This window comes from Falco peregrinus, chromosome 2, assembly GCF_023634155.1.
Source record: "Falco peregrinus isolate bFalPer1 chromosome 2, bFalPer1.pri, whole genome shotgun sequence".
Lineage (NCBI taxonomy): Eukaryota > Metazoa > Chordata > Aves > Falconiformes > Falconidae > Falco > Falco peregrinus.
The window spans coordinates 111,279,392-111,305,203 of NC_073722.1; the positions used below are offsets into that span (position 1 = coordinate 111,279,392).

At 45.0% G+C, this 25,812-nt stretch overlaps 1 protein-coding gene across 9 annotated transcripts in view; it reads right to left on the bottom strand.

The window, feature by feature from the left end:
• The window catches only part of ACACA (acetyl-CoA carboxylase alpha), a 148,063-nt gene that overhangs the window by 22,091 nt on the left and 100,160 nt on the right, over positions 1-25,812 (bottom strand). For all 9 annotated transcript variants that reach the window (XM_055795451.1, XM_055795453.1, XM_055795454.1 and 6 more), the window contains 5 exons: positions 12,359-12,502; positions 11,484-11,604; positions 8,924-9,020; positions 5,082-5,178; positions 4,260-4,395 (listed from right to left, as the gene is read on the bottom strand). In XM_055795451.1, coding sequence (XP_055651426.1) covers positions 4,260-4,395; positions 5,082-5,178; positions 8,924-9,020; positions 11,484-11,604; positions 12,359-12,502 — 595 coding nt within the window. The remainder of the gene's footprint in view (positions 1-4,259; positions 4,396-5,081; positions 5,179-8,923; positions 9,021-11,483; positions 11,605-12,358; positions 12,503-25,812) is intronic.

Genomic DNA, 25,812 nt, shown 5'->3' on the forward strand with positions numbered 1-25,812 from the left:
TTAAGTGTAGAAAAAAAGAAGTGCTACTTGTTTGAACAAGGCAGAGGGAGGAGAAGCAGAGAAACTGAAAGTTGATGCTTTCTGTGCATCACTCCAAATCTCTTCCAGGTTTACCAAGGTGGCATGGGCATGGTCAGGGAAGTATTTTTGTACCTACAATACTTCCAGGATCAGACTTGCAAAGCTATGCAACAGCATGAGCTTTACTGCTATGCGGTTCTGTATACACTTACTCCTTTTGGGATCCTGCAATACAGCACTTTGTTTTCCTGGAGCATCCCAGCGGCCTCAGTTTAATATTTTATGTATGGATTTACACCAACTGCTGGCTTCTCTCGCGTGCTCGAAACTTCCACTGAGGTCAGTGGACCTGCTGCTGCGCTCGTGGGCTACAGATGCACCTTACCATGGTCCGATCTGGCTGTAAACTCCTCTGCGGTAGAGTATTTCCCCTTTTCTTAGGGTAACAGCTTCCAGTAACGGAGACCAAGCTTTGCTCAAATAAAAAAGAGGCAATCAGCCTGAGTGCTGCCATCGCAGGGTCCCTGTGGTGCCATCATGGCCACGGAGCTGCTGAGCTCCAGAGGCAAGCAAAAGGGGACAGCAAAATGGGACCACAGCACCCACAGGCTACAGAAGGGTCCCTGTGCTTTTGCATGTTTTTTTCCTCCCACTATCTCAACTCTTCAATTTGCCTGCGTTTACACATGTCAGCAAAGTGGGGACTCTTAGAGAATGGATATTTTTAAGAGGTAAAATATAAGAAGAGCTGAAGATCATAAAAATACTGCAAAGACAACCCAAGACACCTGCCTGTGTCGCCATCACCAGAACACACAACCCTCCTGATTTACATTAATATAGTATTTGAGTGAACTATGAAACATTTGCCATACTGTGACAAACGCCTCTTATTTGCAGTTTTGCTGCATTCTCTGCTTTTACAATGGAAAATACTGCACCAAATTTAGCTGCTGCAGGGGGTAAATGATGCCAGATCTCAACGGTGATCACTGCTCTGTGCCTGAGCTGCCCATGCAGCCCTAGTGCCTTGGTAGGATACACACTTCATAAACTGTTAATAGTGTAACTAACATACTTCCTATGTTTAAAACAACATCCAACTGTTCCATCATCATCCGTGCTGCAAAGAACCCCACACACGTTTTAAGAGCGGGCTGTTTGCACGACTGTTCTTGCAAAGAAGTTGCTTATGTTGAGACCGGAAAAACTAAATATTGTCTTTTTGGGCCAAATTTAATTCCTGTGTTAATTTAAACAGCATAATAAGCCACTTGCAAGACAGAAATGCCACAGAAGTCCTCTTAAAAGCAGCAGCGTTGCTCGTTATTCAGTAGGGCAGACAGCGTTCGCAGCGCACTTTCCCATTCTCTGCCTGCCTGCTCAGTTGCAGTGTGCATCAGCATCTACTACACGCAGACATGAAATCTGCTGGAAGCTGTTATCATTACACTGTACGTGTAAATATTGGCAGTCAGATGCATCAAGCATGCTAGAAAGGCTGCAGACAGCTTTTTGCATTTCCATAGTGTTGGGCCGTGTGCCCTGAACCTCCAAAACTGGAACGGATCTCATCAGCTTGGCTGGATTATCAGATAGGACCTGAAGGTAAACACCAGGCATAGATTGGCTGCAGACACATAATGTCCCTCATAAACCCATTACATACAAGCAATACTGTCATTCAACATCCAGGTAATCAGAGATTTAAAACAGCCTTTTCATTCTACTGAAATTTTTTTATTGTTATTTATAACCTGTCCCAGGAAAAAATAATAAGTAAAACATGAAAAACCAACTGCGAGTGACCCTGTAGCACAAGCAGCGCTGCAGTTTAATGTCGCGGGGATTTGCATGCTATCAAACTATTCATGCCGAGTCCAAGACCCTGGTGCTAATTTCCAGTAAATTTCACGCTTGATGTCTCCCCGTTGTGGGTCACTGCCGGTTCGCCTAAATAAACCACTTCCAAATGGCTCCTCCATCTAAATATTCAAGCCAGTTTTTATAATTTAATTTTGCATTATGCTGAATAGCCTTCTGGCCAGATAGAGCTCATTGGGGAAACCACCAATACCGTTGTGATACGCCTTTATTTATGTTATTTATTTATTTATTTTATGGCTTGAATTACACCTCCTAGGCCGACTAGGAAAGAGGCAGGGGGGGACTGGGGGGGGGGGTGTCTCTGTCTCTCTTCCCTGCGCCCCCCCCCCCCCCCAACTAATGTCAATTTTCAGCATAGCAAGAGCTGTCTCTAATCTTTTCCTACTCATTACACACAATTTTGGAGTCATTTTACCCACAGTGCAGTCGGCTCTTGGCAGTATGTTTGTGTGCACTGAGGGGTGGCATAATTGTTTATTTTCCCTCCCTGCATAATCCCCAGCCAGCACTGAAACCAAAACTGCAAACAACTCCCCAAGGAAGGCAGAGTGTGTCAGGAGAGACCAACACTTGCTAAGCAGCCCCCAACAGCAAACAACGTGCAGGAAAACGCATGGACCAAGGTGCAAACTGGCTCTGTGCTTCCCTCCGCTGCGGCAGCTCTCTCCTCCTCCAGCGGCCAGTAGGGCAAAGTGGGGATACACAACACAAATATTAGTATCGTTGTAGTGCCTTTCTCGGGCTTCTGGCTGCAACTTCAAAGCTAAACTCAGTTTCTGAAGCACCCAGCAAAGGACACTGGCAAAGCTGTCGGATCTCACAACATAAGACAAAGTAATATTTAATGAATGCTCAGTAAAGTTACATCAACAACTTCCCCGTAAGTTGTGCGGTAGGGAAAGCAAGTCACGAAGGCAGTGCAGTAGCGGCACACGGAACAGAAGCCATCCTGAAAGGTAACAGCTATTCTGCAGAGGAATGAATTTTGCCATCTTTTGCAAAAAGACCTTCCGTCTTTGCATCTGCAAACTCAATGTCATTGCTTTCTGCCCTAACAAGACAGCAGAGCAAGACAGCTGGTGTCACCCTGCGAGTCTTTCCAGAGCAGGACCTTGCACCATGTTAGTGCATCTAACTTTTCTTCTTTGCTCATTAACTGCCACATGCAGGTAAGAGGCCATAATCTTTTACTTATTTAAATTTTATAGTACCAATCTCACATTCTTGGCACTTCACAAAATTTAAAACAGCAATATGTGGTGCAAAAACGTAACTGCTGGTACATTAACTGAGCAGTTTTCTAACTGTTCACTCCCTCTGAACATCACTACCACCAAAAGAGCCAACTGGGAGACAGCCCTTGACAGGACAATGTTACAGTAGGAAAAATCATTGATGAGACAATGTTGACAGAATATGCCTATACATTTTTGATAGGTAATATTGTTGGCTTGTCCAGCCCCACTTTTAAGCTGGGACACAGGATATAAAACTTCCTGAGCTGAAGGGGTTTCCTGAGATTACTGCTTAACTAGCCCAGGCAGGCAGCTGCAAATTTTGTTAGCAACTAGACCACTGTTAACATCCAATTACCTGTTCTCAATGCAGATCAGAATTGGTTGGACTTGGTGATCTTCAAGGTCTTTTCCAACCTAAACAGTTCTATGATTCCATGAATCTACAATCTGGCCAGTTCCTCTAACTGTATGCGAGGTACATACAAAAATACAGTTGCATTGCATATTTGGAAAAGAATGGTATCAAATTTGCAACTTGCATATTCTGTGTTATTCCTGCAATGTGCCTGTTAAAGACAAGACACACAAGGGGAGCAGAGTCATTCCTCTTTGCCACCACAGCTACTGCAGCACAGCATCCCCTTCCTCTAGCTGGTTGTGCAATGATCACAACTGACTTTCAGGAGAGCTGGGCAGAGCACTGCCATGATTTCAGAGAGCTGACATGTCCAAACGCTCTAGTAGGCCTAGGGAAGTATCCCTTATTAGCATTTCTAAGGGAGGTCACATACTTGCCATGAAAGAGACAGGCTGGATGCACACTGCATCAAACTCTGGTGAAGCAGATCCATTCTGCAAGTTTCTGGGTACAAGCTGTCACCACAGCCAAGCCAATGTAATAGCTAGCTGCTACCCAAAGACACGACCTACTTCTGTCCCTTGCCACACATTCCCACTGCTGGTCTGTCCCCAGAGAACTGCTTCAGGATGCTAAACCAGCAGAGCCGGTGCCATTGGGTATGACACAGCAGGGAGCAGCAGCAGCGCACTGAGCAGTAAAAGACAAACCACTCTACAGGACAATGCCAAGAGGGGATCTGAACTGATGGCTACCTTTCATTCCTCCAGAGAAGCCTCTCCAGTTAGCGAAGACCATCAGCGGCAGCCCTTCTCTGTTGAAGTCATTGATAGCCTGCGCAGTCTTAAAGGCAGAGTCAGGGAACCACACCTGACCAGCCTGCTGGATTATCTGTTGTGAACAAAAAAAACCTGTTAAGCCTTGAAACACATTAATGTAAGAGTTGGCATAAGAACACAGAAATACATGCAACAAGAGCTGTGATATGGAATTAACAATGAGGAATGCAGCGTGTGAAATGCTTAGTATCTGCTTGCCTACAGAAAAATCAGGACAATTCTTTTGTCACCAAAGTCAAGAGGAGCATTCCCACTAGCTTAGAAAAACAGAGATGGCATTGTGACTGTGGAAAGCACATGAAGGAGAAGGGAGAGAAAACGATAAGGAAAGGAGAAAACCCCAAAGAGATGTAGGGCCGGAGCTGTAAGATCAGGCAGAAGAAAAGCAAAATGTCAGAGCAGAAAGACCGTGAAACACTATGGTCACAGCAAAAGGGGAACAATTTTTGCCTGCCAGATCTCCTGGGCCCTAGTCCCTGGCACCTCACCTAAGTCGTAAGAGAAGCAGAACTGCTGGGGAACATGTCTCCTGCACGAATGGCCAACACAACTGTCTGTTCACTCCTCCCAGCAGCTGCCATGCAGCACCTCACCAAGGAATGGCTATACTTTTTGTCCCACATTTGGGGGCAGGGGGGGTGGGGCGGGGGGTGTGTGAAATCCCATCAAAAGAAGTGTTCTTTCCACAAAAGACATTTGCAGAGGACAAACAAGCACCTGAGCACATGTTCAACCTACCTTGGCCTCAGAGTCCAGGTTTGCAGGATCAGCAGGGATGCTGAGCTCCACCGTTCTCGTTTCTACGGCAACTACTCCTACAGGTATTCCTCCCAGCCTGGTAACATGCGAGACAAATCAAAATTCATATTTCTGCTGTTACAGAACTAGAATTTTTTTCCAATTTGCATCAAAATACTCAAGAGAGACAAATAAAGCAAGCAAATGGTGGAAGCAGCATTCTGGCCTTTTTGAAGGATTTAGGTATGTGGCTGGAGAATTTCAGAGCAGAAGTCACAGCTCTCAAAGCAAAAACTAGTTCTAAAAACTAGCACACACCTCACTAAAAATTATTTAGAATAAACCAAAGCCCAAATTTTGAACGATATAGCTACATGTCCAGCAGCAGTCACCTGCCACCACCACACAGATTTTGACGACCTTGACTACAAAAAATAAACGTGAAGACTCAAGGCTCCCCAGCCCTGTTGTCACGAACACTGTCAGCTGATGAAATGCATCTACAGGCTGCCTCTCTAAGCAATGCTGATGTCTCAGCCAGCCTAAACCTCCACTGCTTACAAAACCCTCCCTCTCCCAAGAGGTTACAGTGAATGACAGGTAAAAGGTTTGCCCATCTACCTCATCCCCAGAGCTTCTGCTGCAGGATGACTGCACGGGTGGGAAGGGTGCAGGGACAGAGAGATGGGCAGGGAGTGTAGGCACCAGGGAGGATGCTCAGCTCCGCTTTCCACAGCATCTAACCACTCCTTTACACAAAAGGCATCTTGCTCGCGATGACAACTGCTTACTCCCAGGACAGGAGTCCCAGCAGAGCCTACGCGCTCTCCTCAACCACCTCAAGCTGGATGGCATGTGCTGCAGGCAGAAAAAGCGACAAGGCCGATGTGCACTAGGGGGTTGAAAATATTCCCATTCACTATGATTAAGAGTCTGCCTAGAAACCCGTAATTGCAGAAGCCGTCTTAAATCGGTAACTTATAACTTCTATATTAGGGCCCATGTGACCTAATAAAGAACATCTTTATCCAAGTATTACAGTTATTTATTGAACTTGAAAACAGCTCAAAACAACTTCTGTTTTCCATAATACTTCATATAAATTTTATCAGGCTAGCACATGAAGATGCTACATCTTGTTTTATAGTGTGTCCCTGGACAAGTTGCCATAGAATAATAAAAGACAATTTACAGCCAACAGCACACGTATTCCAAACATACATACAAAAGATGAGTTTTGGCAGCACTTACAGTAACAATCCCAGAAGAATACATTCATATTTGTTTTTTCAAAATACCACTGCTTTTGAAAGAAGTCAGTTTCATTTGTATTATATATACCTGTTATGTGAGAGTCCAAAGCAACTTGGAATTTGTCAGAAGAAAGGAACTGCAAAAGTGAAGCTGAGCATGGGCCTGGACAGAGGCTTTCTAGCTTTGCCAAATCATTGATTTCTCTACCCATCCATGCCCCTCGGTATATTGGTTAACCTAAAAGCCTTTAAATAATTATAGGACATTGTGAGATAAAACTTTAGAGTGTCACGGATGGCAGATAAAAATACCAAAGTGTATCAAAAGGTCACAGGACATCCCAAGGTTACGTGCTTCAATTAAGAGTGGAGTCAGCAGATATTTTTGGCTCCTCTCAACAATGTATAAAGATGAGACAATATTCTGAAGGGGAAGGATCTTCAGGGGTAATAGCACTCAGACCCCTGGGACAGAGACAGGCAGAGCTGAGCTGCACCTGCACACAGACGCTGCTCTGGCTCAGCCGCAGTTTGCCTCTAGCTGGGCTTGCACAGCCCATACGCTGACACTGCCACGCTGCTCTGCCTCGTGCACACACTCCTCCTCCTGCCCTGGTACCTGAGGAAACGGGTACGTTTCATTGTATCACATTCTGCACTAGGAGAGTCCAAAGGCAGCTCTAAACCAACTAAAGACCCTCAGAATTCTTATGAGAAGAGCAACAGAGGGACATTTTGCTGAGCACATTCTCTTATCTGGATGCCTCCTTCAGTTGTTATGCATTTCATTAACATATTAACAGAGCTCCTGATGGCTGTTTTAGAGATGTCCAGAATGCACACATCCTCTGGGGTGCTGCACATGAGCTCTAGTGAATGCCATAAGCTCTGCTATTTCATAGCGTGACCTCTGGCTCTCTGACCCTCATTAGGAGGGCCCTGAACTGTGCCTTTTGAAAGTCTAAAAGAGAAATGGGAGCTCGTGGCACCAAATATTCTTGGGCCACGGGTGCTATCAACATAGCGGAGAAAAGGAGCAGCACTGATTCACAGCTATACCGGCTGGGAAACTAGGTGGCTATCCCAGGTGTGTTTCAGAACAGTTGTGTCCCTCTCTGTCTCCCACTGAACGCTCTGGTAATCAAACACAGCATCACCAGGGATATCCTGGTACTATGGTCAGTTCTTGAGTCACCAAGCTGATGAGGCTAGAGGCTGATGGAGTCAGACCCCAGGGGTGGCCACAGGATTTCTAGAAGATTGTAAGTATTATCAGGTAATTTGGCTCTGGGTTGTCGGCACTGGGAAGTGAAAGATCTGTAAATAAAGATTTTTCTTTGCTGCAGACTTCTGCTAGGAACTAGGGCAGTCTCAACACCCGCCATGCACAGGCACGACCATATCTCATTAAGTGTAACACCTGAAGCCTCCAGGATCCCACTCAGGTACTTCAGGTTTTTTTCCTCCCCTCTCATTTGCTAACAAAAGAAAGGGGGAAAAAAATAAAAGATTTAAAAAAAAAAAAACCCCAAACAAAAGAAGGCTAACAATTAACCAAAACCACTGACATCAATTAGGAGCTGGGAGTCTGCTGGAGGCAACAGTATGAAGCTCTGTCTTGAGAGGAGAGCTGGCGGTATTCTGAGGAATGAGGAGTGACAAAGGATAAGCATGCTGCATTTGGACAGCTCAAGCACTTGTAGTGAAACTCAAGGGAGATAAATGTACTCTTTCAAAATGGCTTTATTCCGAGAGGAAGCAGACAATCAGATCAGGAAACTCACAGCGTCATTGGGGGTGGGGGCAAAAAAATAAAGAAGAAACTAGAAAAAAAGGTGATTGAGCAGGTTTTGAGCCCAGCTCTGATTTGCCTTCTGTCAAAATACAGGACCCTACGTGCAGGCTTCTGCTTCCTGCCAGCGCGGAGACCTGCAACGCTGAGAATGACCCAGGCTGCGAATATTTTCAAGGCAGGGATCTCAATCCCGAGGCAATGGGGAACATTTTAGAATCCTGCACAGGTGCGACTTTGCAGCAAAGTAAGGGAAGTGACTCCCTTTGGGAGGAGGCGAGTGCCACAGGTGTCTGGAGCTGCGCATCTCTGCATCATGAAAAATAACTAAGTTCAGGTGCTCGTTTGGAAAATGCTCCAAGTTATTCCACCCAAACCTCAATGTTAAGCTCTCCTCTGTGCAGAGTTTCTTGCGATTTGCTCTAGTTTTAGCTGAACTTTTCTTGCAAGTTAAATAAAATGCAAAACAATAAGCTGTGTAATGTACCTTTCAACTAAGGCAGAGCTGAAAGAACGCCTCACTATGCAACCACGTACCTACAGAAGCATATACTGTCTGCCATAATTTTAAACAATCTCTCTCTTTTGGGCTTTTGTGCATGTTAAAGCTGTCACCTCCAAGCAAAACAGGAGAAACAATCACACCATGCTTCATTCATGTGGCAAAGAAGTAGCCTATTCAAGTAATGACTTATTTTTACTTATAGCCATCAACTTCCAAAGGATGTTCTAGAAAAATGCAAAGCATAACAAAAATTTCATTTCTACAAATGTCTGAAACACCTCTTAGAATTTACCTTGCTCTACCAACCACAACTGTCTGCGCCCAGGGCTGCATGATCTCCAGGAACGAGCCATTGTCAAAGAAACCACTTAGCCACTGTCCTTTCTGACCTAAGGGGAAGGGGGAAAAAAATGGAAATATCAGAGAAGGGAGGGAAAAAAGAAGAGAGAGTATCAAAGGAGCAACGGAAACTTGCTTAAAAATACCAACTGGAGAAGGTAGCACTGCCTTTTTATTTATTTATTTTTGAATAGATTATAATACAGGAGAGCATTAGTCAGCTAAGCATTTGTTGTCTTCAACCATCATGTCTTATTTCATTTGCTAGTCTGCATAAAGACAGTAATTTATCAGCAAAAGCATCATTTATTGTTAAACGATGGGGTTCGGGTAGCAGAGGAACTCTGTGCGCTTTTAAATAAATAACTTTTTTTCAAGACACTACAAACATTTGTCAAAAGGCAGTAAAGTCATTAAAGATGTTTTTCAAAATGCCTATTTTATTTTAAAACTTATCTCACATTTTTCTCTTGATTCTGCCTAATATCTCCTTTAACGAAAGAATGTTGAAGAGATTCAGGAACTAAATATAAAAATTCCTGTGATATTTTAAAACTAGACCACACATCTTAGCATGTTTCACACATTCTTTTAGAGAAACTGGAATGAAGTACTCCGATACCAAAAGCCTACTTGCTCCAGAGAAGACACAGATGATGCACCTCTCCCAGAACTAATGCATGTCACCATCCTGGATCAGAGTACATGCCACCAGGCCTATCCTCTTGCCCAAAGAATGCAGCAACTTCCTCATGCTTGAGAGAAATCCAACTGTTCCAGAAGAGAACACTACCGAGATGACTGCTGTTCTAGAAGTAAACTTTTCCTAACCCTTGCAGACATCAGCTTCTACCCTGAAGTGTGAGGGCTCGATCACCCTGATCGTGCTAACCATGAACTAATATTATTTGCCCTTTATGAGCCAGTGCAGTATCAGACTTGGGGTTCCTCCTGAATCACAGACACCAGTGTGATTCTGGCAAATCTGACAGAAAAAAAATACTGACAAAACCTCTCCACCTCCAGACCAACAACATCTGTTCACTAACAATCCACATACATTCCTTCAAATACAATTCTCAGGGTGACAGTAACCTCCACGGGAAGCGGGGTGGCAGTTTACAGTATATTTCTCTACTTTCTATGGGTGTTTCTTAAGTGGTCATGGAAGATGCTATGAATGAGTTAAGCCTCACTTCGGCGACCTGTGCAGTGGCACGGCACCGCTGCCACTCTCCAGACGTCAGACCATGGCAGGAAGGTTTTCCAGTATTTTAGCTTGGACCCTACTCCAGCAAGCAGGTAAGGCCACAATAAGGAGTTTGCATTTGGGCTGCCTGTGGATGCTGGAACGGGGAGTGACATGGAATGTTTGCAGAGTGCTCTCTTTCTGCAGCCCTCCAGCCTGCAGAAGCTGTATATCCCAAAGTCAAGGCATCAAGATACCCTAACCCACCCAGACAATTACAGAAATCTCTGGGAGCACCTGTTTTCCACTGGGGTTTCATGAAGCTCTGAAAAAACCCCACACCAATCCAAAAAAAACCCCAAGTCCCTCCCAGCTTTAGCTCTTGGCACACAGTTTCTGAGGAATGCTTTAATCGGAACAAGCACCTCTGTTTCTGCAAACCCAAGTCCAAAACCAATTAAAAGTGGAGATCCAAGCAAGCTAACCTCTGCTGACTTAAACAGGATGGAGAGTGTTTTATCAAGACCAAACTTGTAATTACTGTGTTCTACATTCCTTGCCTCTGTGGCCCCACTGTAAAATGTGACCATCCATTTCAAAATTATCTCTTTATCGTGAGCCCAAAGCTGATCGTTTAGATTCTGGCCTCGTGTCGGGCGTCAGTTTGAAGAATATCACGGCAATATCTCCTCTAATAAATGGCTTTAACTTTTCACCTAGGAGATATCTGCTTTAACTTATCACAAGGAATCATCTGCTTTCCTTAACGCTTCCACTAAATTAAAATCTGAAGTCACTCGATTTGGAAGCCAGCATTAGCTGCACTCAGACAGCTGGATGAATTACTTGAGAGATGATGAAAAAATATTATCCAAAACCAGAAAACTTAAGTTTATCACAAATCTCAATTTAACCCCCCAAACTCATTAATAACAGCAAGTATAATGGTTACCCAGTTTGCAGCTTGTATGTACACAGGCTGCGCAACCCCAGAAGCATGCATGCGGGTGCAATGGTTTGCAGCAATTCCAACACAATTATTTTCCAAGAACTGCAGACATACTGCGGTTCCCTCAGCGTACAGACCTTTTGTATATGGACTTGCCTCCAAACCAGAAAAAAAAAAGAAAATCTGTAAAAGTAATAATTGTGGGCATCCTCAAGCACTCAGAATTTATATGCTATTTTTACATATTATATTCCAATTGTTTAGAACTAATTACTTTGTAAGCTCTGAAATACATTTGGATTGCAGACACAAAAACTTGACAGTCTTGAAACAAGACACATTACTACATCTACTGGTCACGAAAGAGCTACGTACTTGGGTTTGGGCGTCCAGCCAGCATCCAGCGAGGATCATAGGGAGTCTTGGTAGGAACAAACTCAATGGTTCTGTCTATAGGATCCTTGACTTTGAGGATAGGAACAGGGCTGTATACACTCTAAGTGAAAAAGAAAAATATTGAAGGAATTCTCCTGTGTGGCTTTGCACCAAACACCGGGTCTAAAGGACCTGGTCAGAGTCCTCTTTCCCCCACACTGCACAACCCTTTGACTGATGGGATCCCAGAGCCTTTTGGCAAGAGCCTGAAGAAACTCCCAGTGTACTCCATGCACCCTCTCAAACCCTCCTTTGGCACCACCTGGCATACCCTGTACTTCATTTGCTCTTGAACTTCAGGCATAGCCAGCACTAGCGAGGCGCTGCAATTTAATCTTTGAAAGGTGACCAGGCCACCCAACTCATTCTATGCACTCTTTCCTGAAGGAAGGTGACCTGCATGTTCTTGTTGCTACCTTCCTGGCTGCAGAGCAGCTTACACATATATATCAACTCCTATAAATTACTGTCTCAGAAGGGAACTTTTGGAGTCTTTTCCATAAGAGATAATCCACTGCTTACATAAAATCCTGCTGCTCGGTGCTGAGGGCAGCACACCAGAGGAGTGGAAGTACCCAAGGCAGTGGCAGGCTGACCCACTTCACAGCTCCTGGAGCACGTTAAGACAAAGCCTACTTTGTTTACTTCCATACACCATAATGCTCAACAGCCTCGATCAGGAGCCTAAACCATTTGCTAGGCACCATGCAAACACAGCAAAATACCCACAGATACAGAGAATCCCCCAGGCCACAAAACTCTGAGCAAAGCGGATAGGTAGTGGCACCCTGCACTGCTGCAGGGCCAGGAATTACCTTTGGCATGTAGGAAAGCCACTGCAGAATAGTGTAGACTCCTTCAAAATCATCACACACGGTGCTGTGCGTCACTCCGTTGTTGTGCATTATCTGGATCCCACCCAGCTGGTTGTTGGAGGTATAAACTTCCCGTCCAAGCACCTTTTGAAAGAAAAACAGGCAAACCATCAGTAGACGGGATGGGACAAGGAGGTGTGGGCCAAGGAGATACATACAAGGCCTGCAGCAAGTCATGACCGCTTCAACACCAACAGATGGAGCAAACCACTCACAACAGACCTTCCCAAGCTCTGTGTGCAGGTAAGATCTTATGAACAACGATCCCGAAGGGGAACAATCCCCAGTGGGGAAACTGAGGCAGAGGGCACTTATATGACTTGCCCTTCCCCAAGCAGCAACTGAGCCGATATGTGACCGACTCTCCTGGGTGCTGACCTGAGCTCAGCTCACCAATTCAAAATTGCTCCAACTAAGACAACTGGTAGGGTGAACCCATTTAAGCCTTTAATTGGGAAAAACCCCAACACTGCGCATGAAGTTGGCTATAGCAAAGACAAAGCCCACCAGCTCCTTAGAGAGACTAGAAAGAGTAAGACCCTGACTGCTGGGCTTCTAATTCTCTTGCACAGCTCCATCTCTAATCTCAGCCCAGGCACCGCAGCTCTTTTCTCATTCTCCTGCTGTCTCTTTCCATTTGCCCTCTCACTGACTGATACACTGATCTCTCGGTCACTCGGCTTTCTGCTCCACTGAGTCCATATTACTAATAACACCTCTGCCACGGCCAGTTTACCTCATGAAGGCAGGAGCACATCATTACAAAATAAACTCATAACTTTGACATTCTAGCAAATACGTGCTGTTTGTTATTTTTATGGGTTGAGTCTTTCTAACAGACAGAGGGCATTACATACCTGCTTCATTTAGATCTTAAAAACCCCCTCAAACACACACAAACAACCTGCCCTCCCCAACCAACCAACCTTCTTTAGGAAGAAGGGATGCCCCAAGAGAGGAGCAGCCCTGAGCCCAAGGCAACCCGGTCCTTATGGAAGGGATGCTTGGGTGTGACTTCATCCTCGTCCCAACATCCTATGAGTGCCCAGGACATAACTCATCTCACCCATAGTAGAGGGAACTCCACATTTCTCGGGATTTGACCTTTTGGGCTGAAAGAAAGAAGGTGCTAAAAGGATATGAAAATAGAAATTTTTTTATCTGGTTATAAAACCACACTGGACCAGTTAGCTTTCTTCCTGCACAACATCAGTTAATCACAACTGGGGTCAGGGAGCCACTGTGCCCACCTAAAGCCTAACTGGTAAGGCACAATGTTACTAAATTCCAAGTTTATTTTCCTTTGCATGAGAAAAGGCCTGGTAGTGTGGCATTTCACAAACCTCAGCATTTTACAGGCTGATCCTCACAAAACTGCCCATGAGACAGATGTCAGTCGAGGTTTACATACAGAGGAAACCAAGGCACAAAAGTTACACAACTAGTCCAAAAATCTGTAGTCAGTGTAAGCACGTGGGTTTGCAGAGAGATATTCCTGGGTCTCCCTTCTGAGCTCAAACACCTTCATCTTCCTCTAACAAAATCAGTGCCATGAAAAGACATGCTAGAAAAGACAGCAGCATAGATTTAGCTTCAAGGAAAAGAAAAGCACAGGCCTCCAGATGCCAGGCACAAGCCTAGCTAAATGCTTTCCACAGAGGAAAATAAAAATAAAGAGGATTTAAACTCCCCATCTATGAACTAATGCAAACGTATGTACATGCAAAATGGGCCTCTGCTGCTGCTTATCTGGAGACACTGTAGACAGCTCAGGTTTACCACTGCTGACAGGCAATGAAAATAGTCTAATATACCGCCTGCTCTCGCCCTTAAATCCCTTTTTGGAGATCAAGATAAATATGCAGTTCCTTTTCCCGAGTGCTCCAGACATTTCAGTGAAGTGGCAGAGCATTGTGAGGGGCTGTGCACATGAAATCCCTCTGTAATACTGAGCGAGCATAGTATTTACTTGTCAGTGTTTGTCAGCAGAGGCAACGCAGTCCCAAGCTGCATTTAAAAGTTGTACCGATGAGCGCCTGCTGCCTTCATTTGTATGACATATATGTCCACACGTGCACTCACACCTGTGCTGAGTGCAGCAGGAGGGATATGTAATACGGGCTTGCGCAAGCTCTAAATCAGACCCTGACTTAAGCGCAGTGGAAATGCAAAGCAGGCTGCTCCGCGCCCCAGTGCGGCAGCTGTGCAGTCAAGGGGTTAAAGAGGCTGTCTTCCAGGGACACTGCTGGGCTGGGTGCTGGTCCCCAAACCTGCTTCTGCGCCTGTGCTCTTCCGTCTTCTCAGGATCAGAGATCCTGCCAACTTGCTTCGCGCATACAGCTGCAGACTGAATTGGGTGCCAGAGGTTAAAAGGCACTGGAGGGCTAGCCAGCTTATAGACAATGATCATTGGGCTTGAGGAAAAAAATGAATGCAACAGCTCATCCATTCAGCTCTGCTAACCACCTCATCTCTGACCTCAGAGGACTACATTTTTAAAGGCTGACAAGTAATTCAATCTCCAATTAACAATCTTAAATGGTGCAATGCATATTGCTGTATAAATGTTTCTGTGAGAAAATATCCAAGAACACATCTGCTGGAGAAGTGCAAAACCAATGCTCCTGCAATTAAAGGATTCAGATGTTCCTCAGCAAGACACATGGTCAGCGGAGGCATGAGTGGATTTAGAAACGTTGCTAAATCAGTTAGATAAGGAATGCTAGAAGCAAACTCATGGGAGAAGAGACTGCACAGAATTAAATCCTGTATCTGATATGACCAGGATCTGTCAAAAGGGTAAACTTCAAATCCTGAGAGTTTGGGTCTGCCAGGGGTACATGGAGTCACATAACGTAGGAGGTTAAAGAAGTGAAAGTAGCATTAGCCCAAGGCTTACAAAAGGCATCTGTTTAACTACCAAACACATGCATGGAAGGGTTAAGTTCACAAAGCAGGTCCTTCCTAGCAGAAAGGTTACCAGCACTCCAGGGAACAGTCAAAGATGCAGCTGCCAGAGTCAGCTGCCACAGACCAGAGATCAAGAAAGGTCCAGCAAGAGGGGCAGGAAAGAACAGGTTCCAGGATTGTAAAGCAGAGATACACAATACACATAGACCTGAATATTGGCAATATTTGACCTCCGATCTTGTGCTTAATCTGATGGGAAAGACAGACAAAAAAGAGCAGCCATGAACAGCAAAGCACCAAATAGTAAGCTTCTGGCACCAGAAAGTTTGCTTTAAATTAAAATCTTAACACCTCATGAAAGCTCACGAAGACTCCAAACTTGCCCCTTCTGAGGTCTCTAGTGAGAACTCTTCACTCCTGTTACTACTGCTTTCCTACACATTATCCCAGCTCCTTTGCATGTTGGATATAATTTCCTTTTCTCAATTCAGCAGCAGCCGGCCTGACACTTCTGAGTGAGGCACAGCAAGCGCTGCCTCCCTCCCCGGTGTTAGCAAACAGGTCTGCTTCCCCTTCCACCAGCAGCCCTTCCCCGGCTGCCCCTCCAAGCACTAGCATTAACGGATAAAGCAGGACCGCCACCACCTACTCCTTGTGTATTTGATGCCGAAGGCCTCCCAGTCACTAGGAACCCAGGTTGGACTCAGATGAGCCACTCAGTTTCCCTTTCCTTTGCTCCTGAAGACAAGCCTTTCACGTGTGTAGAAAGCAGTGCGTTTAACAGGGTGTGCAGGACAAAATGCTTCCTCTGTGCCCTCATCTCAACGAAAGCATGAGGAAATCAGTGGTCAGAAGGCAATGCTAGTTCTAGAACAGCACGTGTTAAAGCTCAGCCCATGACTGCAAGAACTAACGCTATCTTCCAGATAATGCAACCTTTGATACCACATCCTTACAAAATACATGGGCAGTATTGTCAATACTTATTTCATTTTGTCCACCAAAAGCCACTCTTCCTACCGTAATGGGAAATGGCATTTCTTTTTACTTCAGAGGATCTTTTGGAAAGTACAAAGGGGAGCCGGGATTCTAGCTAGCAGCCTTTTCAGCCTTTAAAAGACCATCCTCAACAGGTTTATAAGCATGTCATATGCATATTAATAATTTTCTAGCACTCAAACCCATGATGACCAGCTGCTATCTCTGTGCTCCTTTTCAGAAACTGAGCTGCTGGTTAGTTGAGACATTCACTGCAAAGCTGGTTTGGCTGCAAACCTGATTGGCTCCTATGTTTCATCAAAGATGAAAGATCTGAAAAAAATGACAGCAGAGGGCTTGAATGGGAATCATTATGTAACATAAGTGCTGTTATTATTCAGAGCATATCATGTGTTTATATCAAATATAAGTGCCAGATTTTTATCTGAATAATTTCAATAATTGCAATTCCCATCCCACCATTTATATTATCTGCCAGAAACCTGAAGCAGAAAAGGCACATGCACGTACTATAAATAGCCTATTTTTCATAAACAGGCAGAAATGATCAGAATGAATGTCTCATCAGAAAACACAATATAGGAACTTAAAACCTGGCTGCTATTATGTGCAGTCAAGCCTCAACAGATCTTACAGCGTTCATTTCTATCACTCAGCTCTTCCCCCACACCTATCATGTCGTTAGTGGGTAAAACAGCAGCAACGCTGAACAGGAGAACCGAGCTGAGGAAGGATGCCAGCACGAGCCGTGCTCCTGCACAGACCCATTCCTGGAGCTTTAGGCTATTCGCATGGCGGCACGAGCACAGACACCTCCTCTCTGCCTGGAGACGGACTGCACTTCTTGCATTTCTAATCTATGAATGTGTGCAGTTCCTGCACTTTTAATTTACGAGCATTCGGTGGGGGACCCTTCTGACTTGGGAACATATTGGCTCGGTCTAATGCTTGGAGATTATTAAAGTCAGAGCTATACTCCACTATCAAGTCTACAGATCTTTTATTTAGAAGATATGGTGCTCTAAATGCACAAAGAGCTCCCTGTCACCTTCACATTAAAGCCCCTAGTGCCTGGTAAATGGAATTATATAGCTGTCATCTCCTTTCCCCAAAGTTTTAAGAGTACAATGGGCTCATTTTTTCACACTCCATCCCAGCTTCAGAACTAAGAGACCTACTTTGTATTGATTTAGAGTCTCAGAAATAAATAAACCTGCTTCACCAATGTGATTCACAAGAAATTCATGATACACTATTGCATGATATATTTCAAGCTGTGGCTCCGGCTCTTTTTTTCCTTTGGTGAGTGATGGGGGAGGTGGGAGGTAGGGGGAGGTGGGGGGGAAGCTGACAGCCTGATGGTTATTGGAGATGGCTACTGACTGCAAATCCAGAAGCAGGTCTTGCTGGTGGAGTCTTTTTCTTGCTTTAATTTGGTGAGATCAGAGGGGGAAGGGGAAAAAGCAATTGCACTTCACCTGGAAGACAGCAGGGGAAGACGCATCCAGCTGGACACTGCAACTGCAGCTGGTCCTTCTACAGCACCTTCTGCCTGACAATCCCAAAGCACCTTACCAATACAAAGGGAGTAGGGCTCCACAGCTGATCAGGTACCAAAGAGGCATTCTCTCTGCAGATGGCAACATGAAACGTTACTGGAAGGAAAGTTTTCCCATCTTGCAATAATTGATGAGGAGTTTCGAAAATTTCTGGATTGCAACAGAAAATCAAGTTTTACAATCTTGAGGTCTGAACAAGTATCAGACAGGGTCAAGATGTTTGCTTCTGACTTCTGAAATATTTGTTGTAGACGGTAGAAATAAAAATGAATTTGGAAAAAAAGAAGTCTATTGGGGGGAGAACGTTTTTTGACCAAAAAAAATTCCAAATGAGAAATTCATCAAATCTGGTACTTTTTCCTGAAGAATTCCGGTTTCAGTGAAATGGCATTTTCAAATGAAAAATGTCTTGTCAAAAAATTCCTGCCTAGCTCTCCTCTCCTGGTGTAGGAAGACTGCATGTTTTGCTCAAGGTCACTCCACCAGTCAGAGGTAAATCAAAAGGACTCAATATACTTTGCAAACTAAAGTTACAGCCCCCTGTTCTACATGGCGCAAACATTCATAAATCCCATCTGTCTCAGTTATGGGTTCCCTAATCTAGGCACTAGCCCTACTAATGATTGTCTTCATGATACTTAAAGATCTTGGACTATGTTTTGGTCATTCCCTTAGTCACCTTGTGGAACACAACAGAACCCTCTTATTCAGAGACCATCCAAAGGGACAGGCTGCAGTGCAGGTACCTCCTTCCCCAGGACAGTGAGCCTTTGCTCACTTTGTAGCGTGGGCTTAGGCTTAACCGTGAGATACACAACAATTCTCCAGTGCTGATCTTACAGTTCCCGCTCATGTCCAGAATGGCAAATAATTTCTCAACAATTCACTGCAGAAAAGACCCACAGGCAAGTCATCTGGATATCCTCCCAGTCAGGGCCAGTTATTCTGGGCCATGTTTGATAAGTGCATTCTTCCATTCAGCTCCAGTGGAACTTGAGGTACCACGGTTAGCGCTCCAGTAATACCATACCTGCAGCATCACCAGGAACTGGGGTACAGTCCTGGTTACATGAAACATATAAAGGGTTTAGAATATATAGGAGCTTCCCTGGAACGCACAGGGGCTGCTGTGCTAAACTCCTCTTTAGCAGGAATAAATACACACCCAGCCCCCACAGCACAGACACCATCCACATGGATAAACTGATCAAGATCCATATTAAAAATGATAGAAGGAGGGAGAAAAAAAAAAAAAGTCAACAGAAATCTATTAGACTTTCTTCCCTAAGCAAACATAAAGGGACTGATAATGCGATGCCTGGAACGTAAATTGTCTCTAATGGGAACAATACACAAATATCACGACTTAAAGAAAGGCAATTAAAAATAAAATGTAGAAATGAAGGTGGTGTTTGTTTATTTGTACTCATCTGAAGTCCAGGCATCCATCCTGCATACATTAATTTCTCTACACAAAATGAAGATCTCTGTTACCAGGACTGCCACCAAACAGATGCTTCCAGCAGCTAATGCCTCTTGCTGGCATTAAAGAAACTAATTCTGCTCTCTTCCTAGTGCCAAATTTTGCTAAACTGAGACTGACTCTTACAAGGGCTCTACTCTCATCTCATTTCTCAAACCAGACTGGCTTTATTGGGGTGTGAGCAATGGTGACCTATGCCAGGAAGACCTCCAACAGCACCAATGTCCTGCATCTGTTCTAAGAGAGCTGGAGAAACCAAGCTCCACCCATGACACCACCCTTGCTCTCACCGCATCTTCTGCCGCAACCACCCAAGGCACAGCAGAGCGGCCCCTCCTGCCTTCCCCACCACTGGAGCCAAGAGCGGGGTAACCTTGGTGAGATCCACAAGAGGAACTGACTGATGGTTAATGCTGTTGAAGTGTCAATTTCTGTTTGACATTTCCTAGACCCTCTTTGATTAGCATTCTCAAACACCCTGTGCCCATACGTATCTTCCTAATAGTCTTGCTGTGCCACTACAGAAAGATTCATATCATGCATTAATAATTATAATGCTTCTTTGAATGACAGGGATGGCACTTGCTGTTCTAACTCACATGATTGCTCTGATCTAATCCCAAGACTGAGTCATCTTGAGCAGATACTGTGCTACTCTTGCCTTGATTTAAAAAAAATAAAAAGAGCTTTCTACATTCGGTATTTTACAGTAAAAACCCCAAACAGCATCAGTCTCACAGGGCTTTTATTTATTTTTCCAGATTGTGAAATTGAAGGGTAAATATTACTGCTTGCCATAGTCAAGACCAATCTCTTGTACAAGACAGGCTGTGTAAGCTTCCTATTCCTCACACGAGCTCCTCCAGAGAGCCCACACCTGAGCCAGCAGCCCCTGGCACAGGCACAGCACCTTGAGCAGCTCCGCCTGCTCCTCCCAAGCCCTGCCCTGTCATCTCACCCTGTTATTTGAGTCCCAGGGTGCCCAGCAAATTCTGCAGCTTCCCTCAGCCACGATGTGCAAACACCAGGTCAGTGCCAGGCTGCTTTAGCGCAGAGACCAAATGACACCCGAACTCGCAGGCAGGGTACGTCCAGGTGTCAGTCAGAAGACACTACAGAGCAGCCAACATCAGAGAGCACTGTTGGCTCAAGTGCCTCAAAATAAACTTGCCCCACCGAGCAACTTACAGCTGGGGATAACCACCACCCAAACGAGCTGGTTTCAAGCTGGCTCACACAGAGGCTGCTCCTCTGCCTGCCAGGTGGGTGCTCCCCCAGGTCAGCTGCAACCCTACCCCAGTTCTGCAGCCAGGACGCCCCAGATGTGCCTTGCTGATCCCACTTCTGGCTTCCACAGGCAGCACAATTCAGGACTGAATTTAAAATGCAAGGATATTCTCTTCTGGCCCCACGCAAAGGGGTTGTTGCGTTTTAAATGCAGATTGTCAAAACGATCCTTGCAGCAATTATGGTCTGTTGTATCAACAAGTCCTCAGGGACTCATCCACAGTCACGTGATTGACACATACACTACACTATCTTGACACGGTATGGCACCTATCATGTTAACGTCTTTACCATGCACAAGCAGTGTCTGCATTAACGAAAGATGTACTCAAGAAAGGTCATTGGACAATTGCTGGTACTAGGCTTAGAAGTTTTTTAGATATTTACATATTACATTACCAAGGCATCAAGCTTCCACTGATCAGCTCATCTCACAAATACCCCTCTTAAAGCTGTTCTTCAGAAATGTTTTCTACCCCTAAAAGCCACCCGTTCACAGTGACAGAAATAGTGCATTAGTAGCAATCTGGTGAATTGGTTCCTGAGCTCTTTTGGGTCTAGAATAGGTTATACAAGCAGACACATAGTTTAAATTAAGATCATTCTGAAGACAAAAACTTCCACAGAAAGAACTCCTAAGGATGGGGTTACCCACCCTGCCAGTGCACTACTCTGGCAGGTTCTTTCCATCTGATGAGCTCAAAACACACTGCAAACACAAATACTCGAAACAATACGGTTTCAAGACCAAGCTGTCGGCAGGTAACTGTCATTATACCCATTCTGATCAAAAACATCAGACCACAGCCAGGCAGGCAGCTGGCTGCAGACTGGGAAATGAAGCCCAGAGTTCTGGTGTTGTACTTTTCATATTTTAGTGGTTTCTGACTCTTCATCTTCACTGCCTCCTTCCCTACATGGACATATACTCCTGGCAGGTGGCATTTGTCAAGCTCACGCCTGGTACACTTGGATGCTCCTGACAAACCAGGCCAACAGCACGGCGCCGGTGCCATGGGGCCCAGGGGCGAGCACACTGGCGGACAGGTTGAGGGCCTGATGCATCATTCAGACAGGCCAAGCCTGGAGAGTCGGGGAGGGGCGGGGGGGGGGGGGAGGAATAAAGCTAAACAGGAGGGAGAGGACACAGAGCAGTCTGCTGGTTAGATTCTTCCCTTCACCTCCAGAAGTGATGACCACTTTAGATGTCCTATTGTGAAGTGCAGCATGCAGTTTCATCATCACGCAGAAAATTAACTGTTTGAGATACCAGGTTGAACATCTGTATAACAAACTGATGTGGATCAAGTTAGTAGCGGTACCTGAAAATCTCTGCTAAACTTGGCTTCTCTTAGAAAAAGCCTAGAACATCTGTCTGTAGAGAAAACGTGATTGAAAGCCACTATTTGTTTACATTAACAAAACAGTCTTAAAAACAGGATTTCTTTTAAACACAAAAGACAAGGAGGAGCAAACTAATTAAAAATAGGTCAGCAACAGACTTGGGAACATCCTTGTGAGGACTGAAATGAAATGTAGTCCTGGGAGCCTGAACCAATGCATAAACTGGGAGTGCTGGGCTCCTCAGTCTTACTTCCATTAAAAAGAAAACCAATGGAAATTAACCTGTTAGTGCAGGGCAGCAGCACATCACCTATCTCGTATGAAACCGCACCATGTTTAGCTTATGACGAGGAAGGGGAGTTGAGGGAGGTGGAGGAACGTATGGGGTTAGAAAAAGGGGGAGGCAGGGAAAGTTAAAAAAAAAAAAAATCTCTGCCTCAGCAAAAGTTTTCATTAAAATTTTAGACAAATGATCTCTGTGTCCTTCTCCCATGCTGCCTGGGGCTCCATGCTATTTCTATGCAAATAACAACCTCGTGGTTTATATCTTATTATTTCCACCGGAGCTGCGGCGACATGACCCGAGACGTGTGTGAGGTAGACAGCGAAAGAGAGAGAGGGAGAGAAAGAGAGGGAGAGGGAGGGAGAGAGATGGAGTGGCTGCTCGCTGAAGTGTGAAAAAATATTGTCAGGAGTGAGCAGCAAGAACAAAAAAAAAATTGCAGGGATAACGTGTTTATTTCAGCCCCTCTCCCCATGTGAACCAGCATCTTTTAAAATTCATTGGGCATCAGGCGATCATGCACAATCCATCTGCTTTCACTTTATCATTTGCATTTCATGCCTCCTGGCTTTTGATGTGCTGATACTTTGATGCAGTCAGGAGACGCGCATTATCATTATTTCAATTTTCAGGGGGGTCAGCGGGCTCAGCACAGGCGCGCGCACACGCTCACAGGAGAGGAATGAAATGTCATTTCCACCTCTCCACCCCCTGCTGAAATGCAATGGTGAAGACAAAAGGGGTACAGATGAAATGCAGCCCTGGTGCCCCACACGCAGAGCACTGTCCCCACCACAGAGCATCACACCTTTTCCCCAGGTCTTTCCCTTGCCTGTCGGTCCCGACTATAAACAAAGACAGCTTAATCAGGAGCAGAGGGGAACCTTGTACAGCACTTGTGCAGTTTCTTGTCACCCCTGACAGGCAATGGGGCTGAGAGAATCCTTAAACCTGCCTGATATCAGGTGTCTTACAGTGATATGCCTCTCTACTTACAAAGCAGTGACACGGACACAGTGAACAGCCAACATGTGATTAGTCAACCTCCAGAACAAACATTAGCTTCAGCTAAAAATGATATTGACCTTGAGCTCATCATCTAAGTTATAGGTTACAGTCTGATTTTGGCAGCTGGACCTTTCCCTCTACACCTAAACCCTCAGGCTGGTTTTACATAATGATAATGAACAAGACCAGCAACAGATCTGCTGGCACATAATGTTTGCCACGGTCCCCCTCTGCTCCCCCCATAAATTAAAAAGAATGCAGTATTTCACAGGGGACGGAGGGTGGGAATCAAACAACTTTCCAGAAAAAAAATCACTGCTCTCTGAAAGGCTAATTTTCTCCATTGCTGCAGAAACATTTTCGCACTGCACATTCTCTTCTTGCAGAGAAGACATTTTGAAGAAGATGCATATGCAGACAGAAGACTATGTGTAAGCTTTGTGCAGCATCTTCTATGAAGACAGTATTTAAAAGTCAGCAATGGGAAAAATTAACCCAAATCTGACACCTGGGAAAAATCTCTTGACACTTAGGAAGAGATGAAGGAATATTTGCATTGCACCTGTGTTAGAAAACATTCAGTTCCAACTGTTATGCCAGGTAGTGGTTTCCATTCATTTATTTTTGTTTCAGTCATGATCTTTCCTCAAGATCCTGCCAGCTGGATTGGCAACCTTCTAATTCCCAAAATGCTTTGCTCAACATCTACTAAGGGAACAAGAAGCAGCAAGGCTCACGCGCTCCACAAACTACAATAGGTTTCTACCATGAGACCCTTCTGGAGTCTTATTCACACCAATGAACAAGAACACATCATAAATCATGCCCAAACAGCCTCTGCATTCCTACAAGGGAAGACATTCCTTAATTGGCCCCTGGCTGATAGTGACCTGACTTCTAGCCACGAGAAAATTCAAACTGTCCAGCTACATTCGAGGGACAAGTGTTTTACATTTTACATGTAAAACAGGGAGATGAGGGTAAGTCTGAAGTAGACACTGCCTCCATGGCAAGGCGATGCAAACACATTAGCATATACCATTTGCTCCACACCCTCCTTACGATCTCAGCTGGACTGAGCTTGGTCATTTCAGGTTAGCACTGGACATCATTTCACTGCTTCAGGCAAGACACATCATGCAACATCCAGGAGTGAGTGGTTATTCCCAGTCTCCCACTATTCAAGGGCAGGTAAACTTATTGTTGGGTCTGGGCTTAGCTGTCTTACTGGGAAAGCTGGATAGGATGCAATAGGTTTCTCCTTTGCCTGACTGTTAGGCAGGTAGAGGTTCAGTATCTACATAAAAATATGTCTTTCCAATAGAGCAGCAAGGAGAGAAAGGACACATGGGATTATTCAGCCCACTAGAAATTCTTGGGATAGGATAAATCACCCCCAGAAAGAACCTCCTTCTGCCTACACCCGCTGACAGATGTCAGGTGCTTAATTTAGACTAAAACCTTAACTTTTCAGTGCCTAAAATTTAGTGAGATTAATCCAGTCCTACAAAAACAAGCATTCACTCCATGGCTAGAGAGTGCAGTTAAACCTGGGAAAAAAAGAGAGCAGAAGAGGAGGACTAAACAGACTGGCCCTACCATCTGGGAAACTCTGCAGGGCCCCGATCCCCAACAAATGACAGCTGGAACCATGCAACTTACTCCACTTCAGCAAGCACTAAACTGACTCAATTTCTTTTTAAAGGATGGATCTTCAAATGCCTCTTTTCCTTCCATTGATGCAGGTGTGTGTGATGTGTGTAAGAGATCTAACTGAGGGTGCTGCTTCCTAGAGTTGATAGGATCAATGCTTCATTTTCTGCAGAGCCCCCTTTATTCGGAGGAATAATTCAACGAGAGACTATTTTCCTTTTATCTCCCATTGTCAGGCAGGCACTCCTTGAAACGCAGCTTGCGATGAAGCACAACCACCCCAGGTGCTGGAGAGTGCCTGAGAACAAAGCTGCACAATGGGGAAGGGCACTCGCGCCCGCACAATCCTAACTCCCACATAAACAAAGCCCTCAGTGAGAGGGACAAGAGCGGAGTCGGCTGAGTTGTGCCTGCTACAGACAAGGAGCTGGAGGCTGCAATATTAATAGGCTTGGGGCAGCAAGGGAGGAAAACCACCTCTGATGGAGGAGGAGAAAAAAAAAAAAAGAAGAGCCACTTTATTAGTGAAAGCAGTAAGTTTTCTTACAGCCCAGGCTATTCCTCCCTTCCTCCACAGCTGAGATTTCCAGCAGGTCTGACCCCTTGAAAATCCCCATCCACACACCCTTTGTTAGGCTTCAGTGCTCCCCCAGTATTATCACAATGCTGTGGCTGCTGAAAGTTCAGGGTGATTCTGGCCCATCTATTTTCAAACACGGTCTTCCAGATGCTGGAAAGAGCCCAGTTTCCTCTATCACAGTACACAGTAGGTGGGAGAAGATGCTGCCCTGTCAGTGGCCTTCTCCACTTCTCTCATTTAGTCATTGCACACACCTACGTTAAGCTGCTTCTCCTTCTTCCCCTTCAC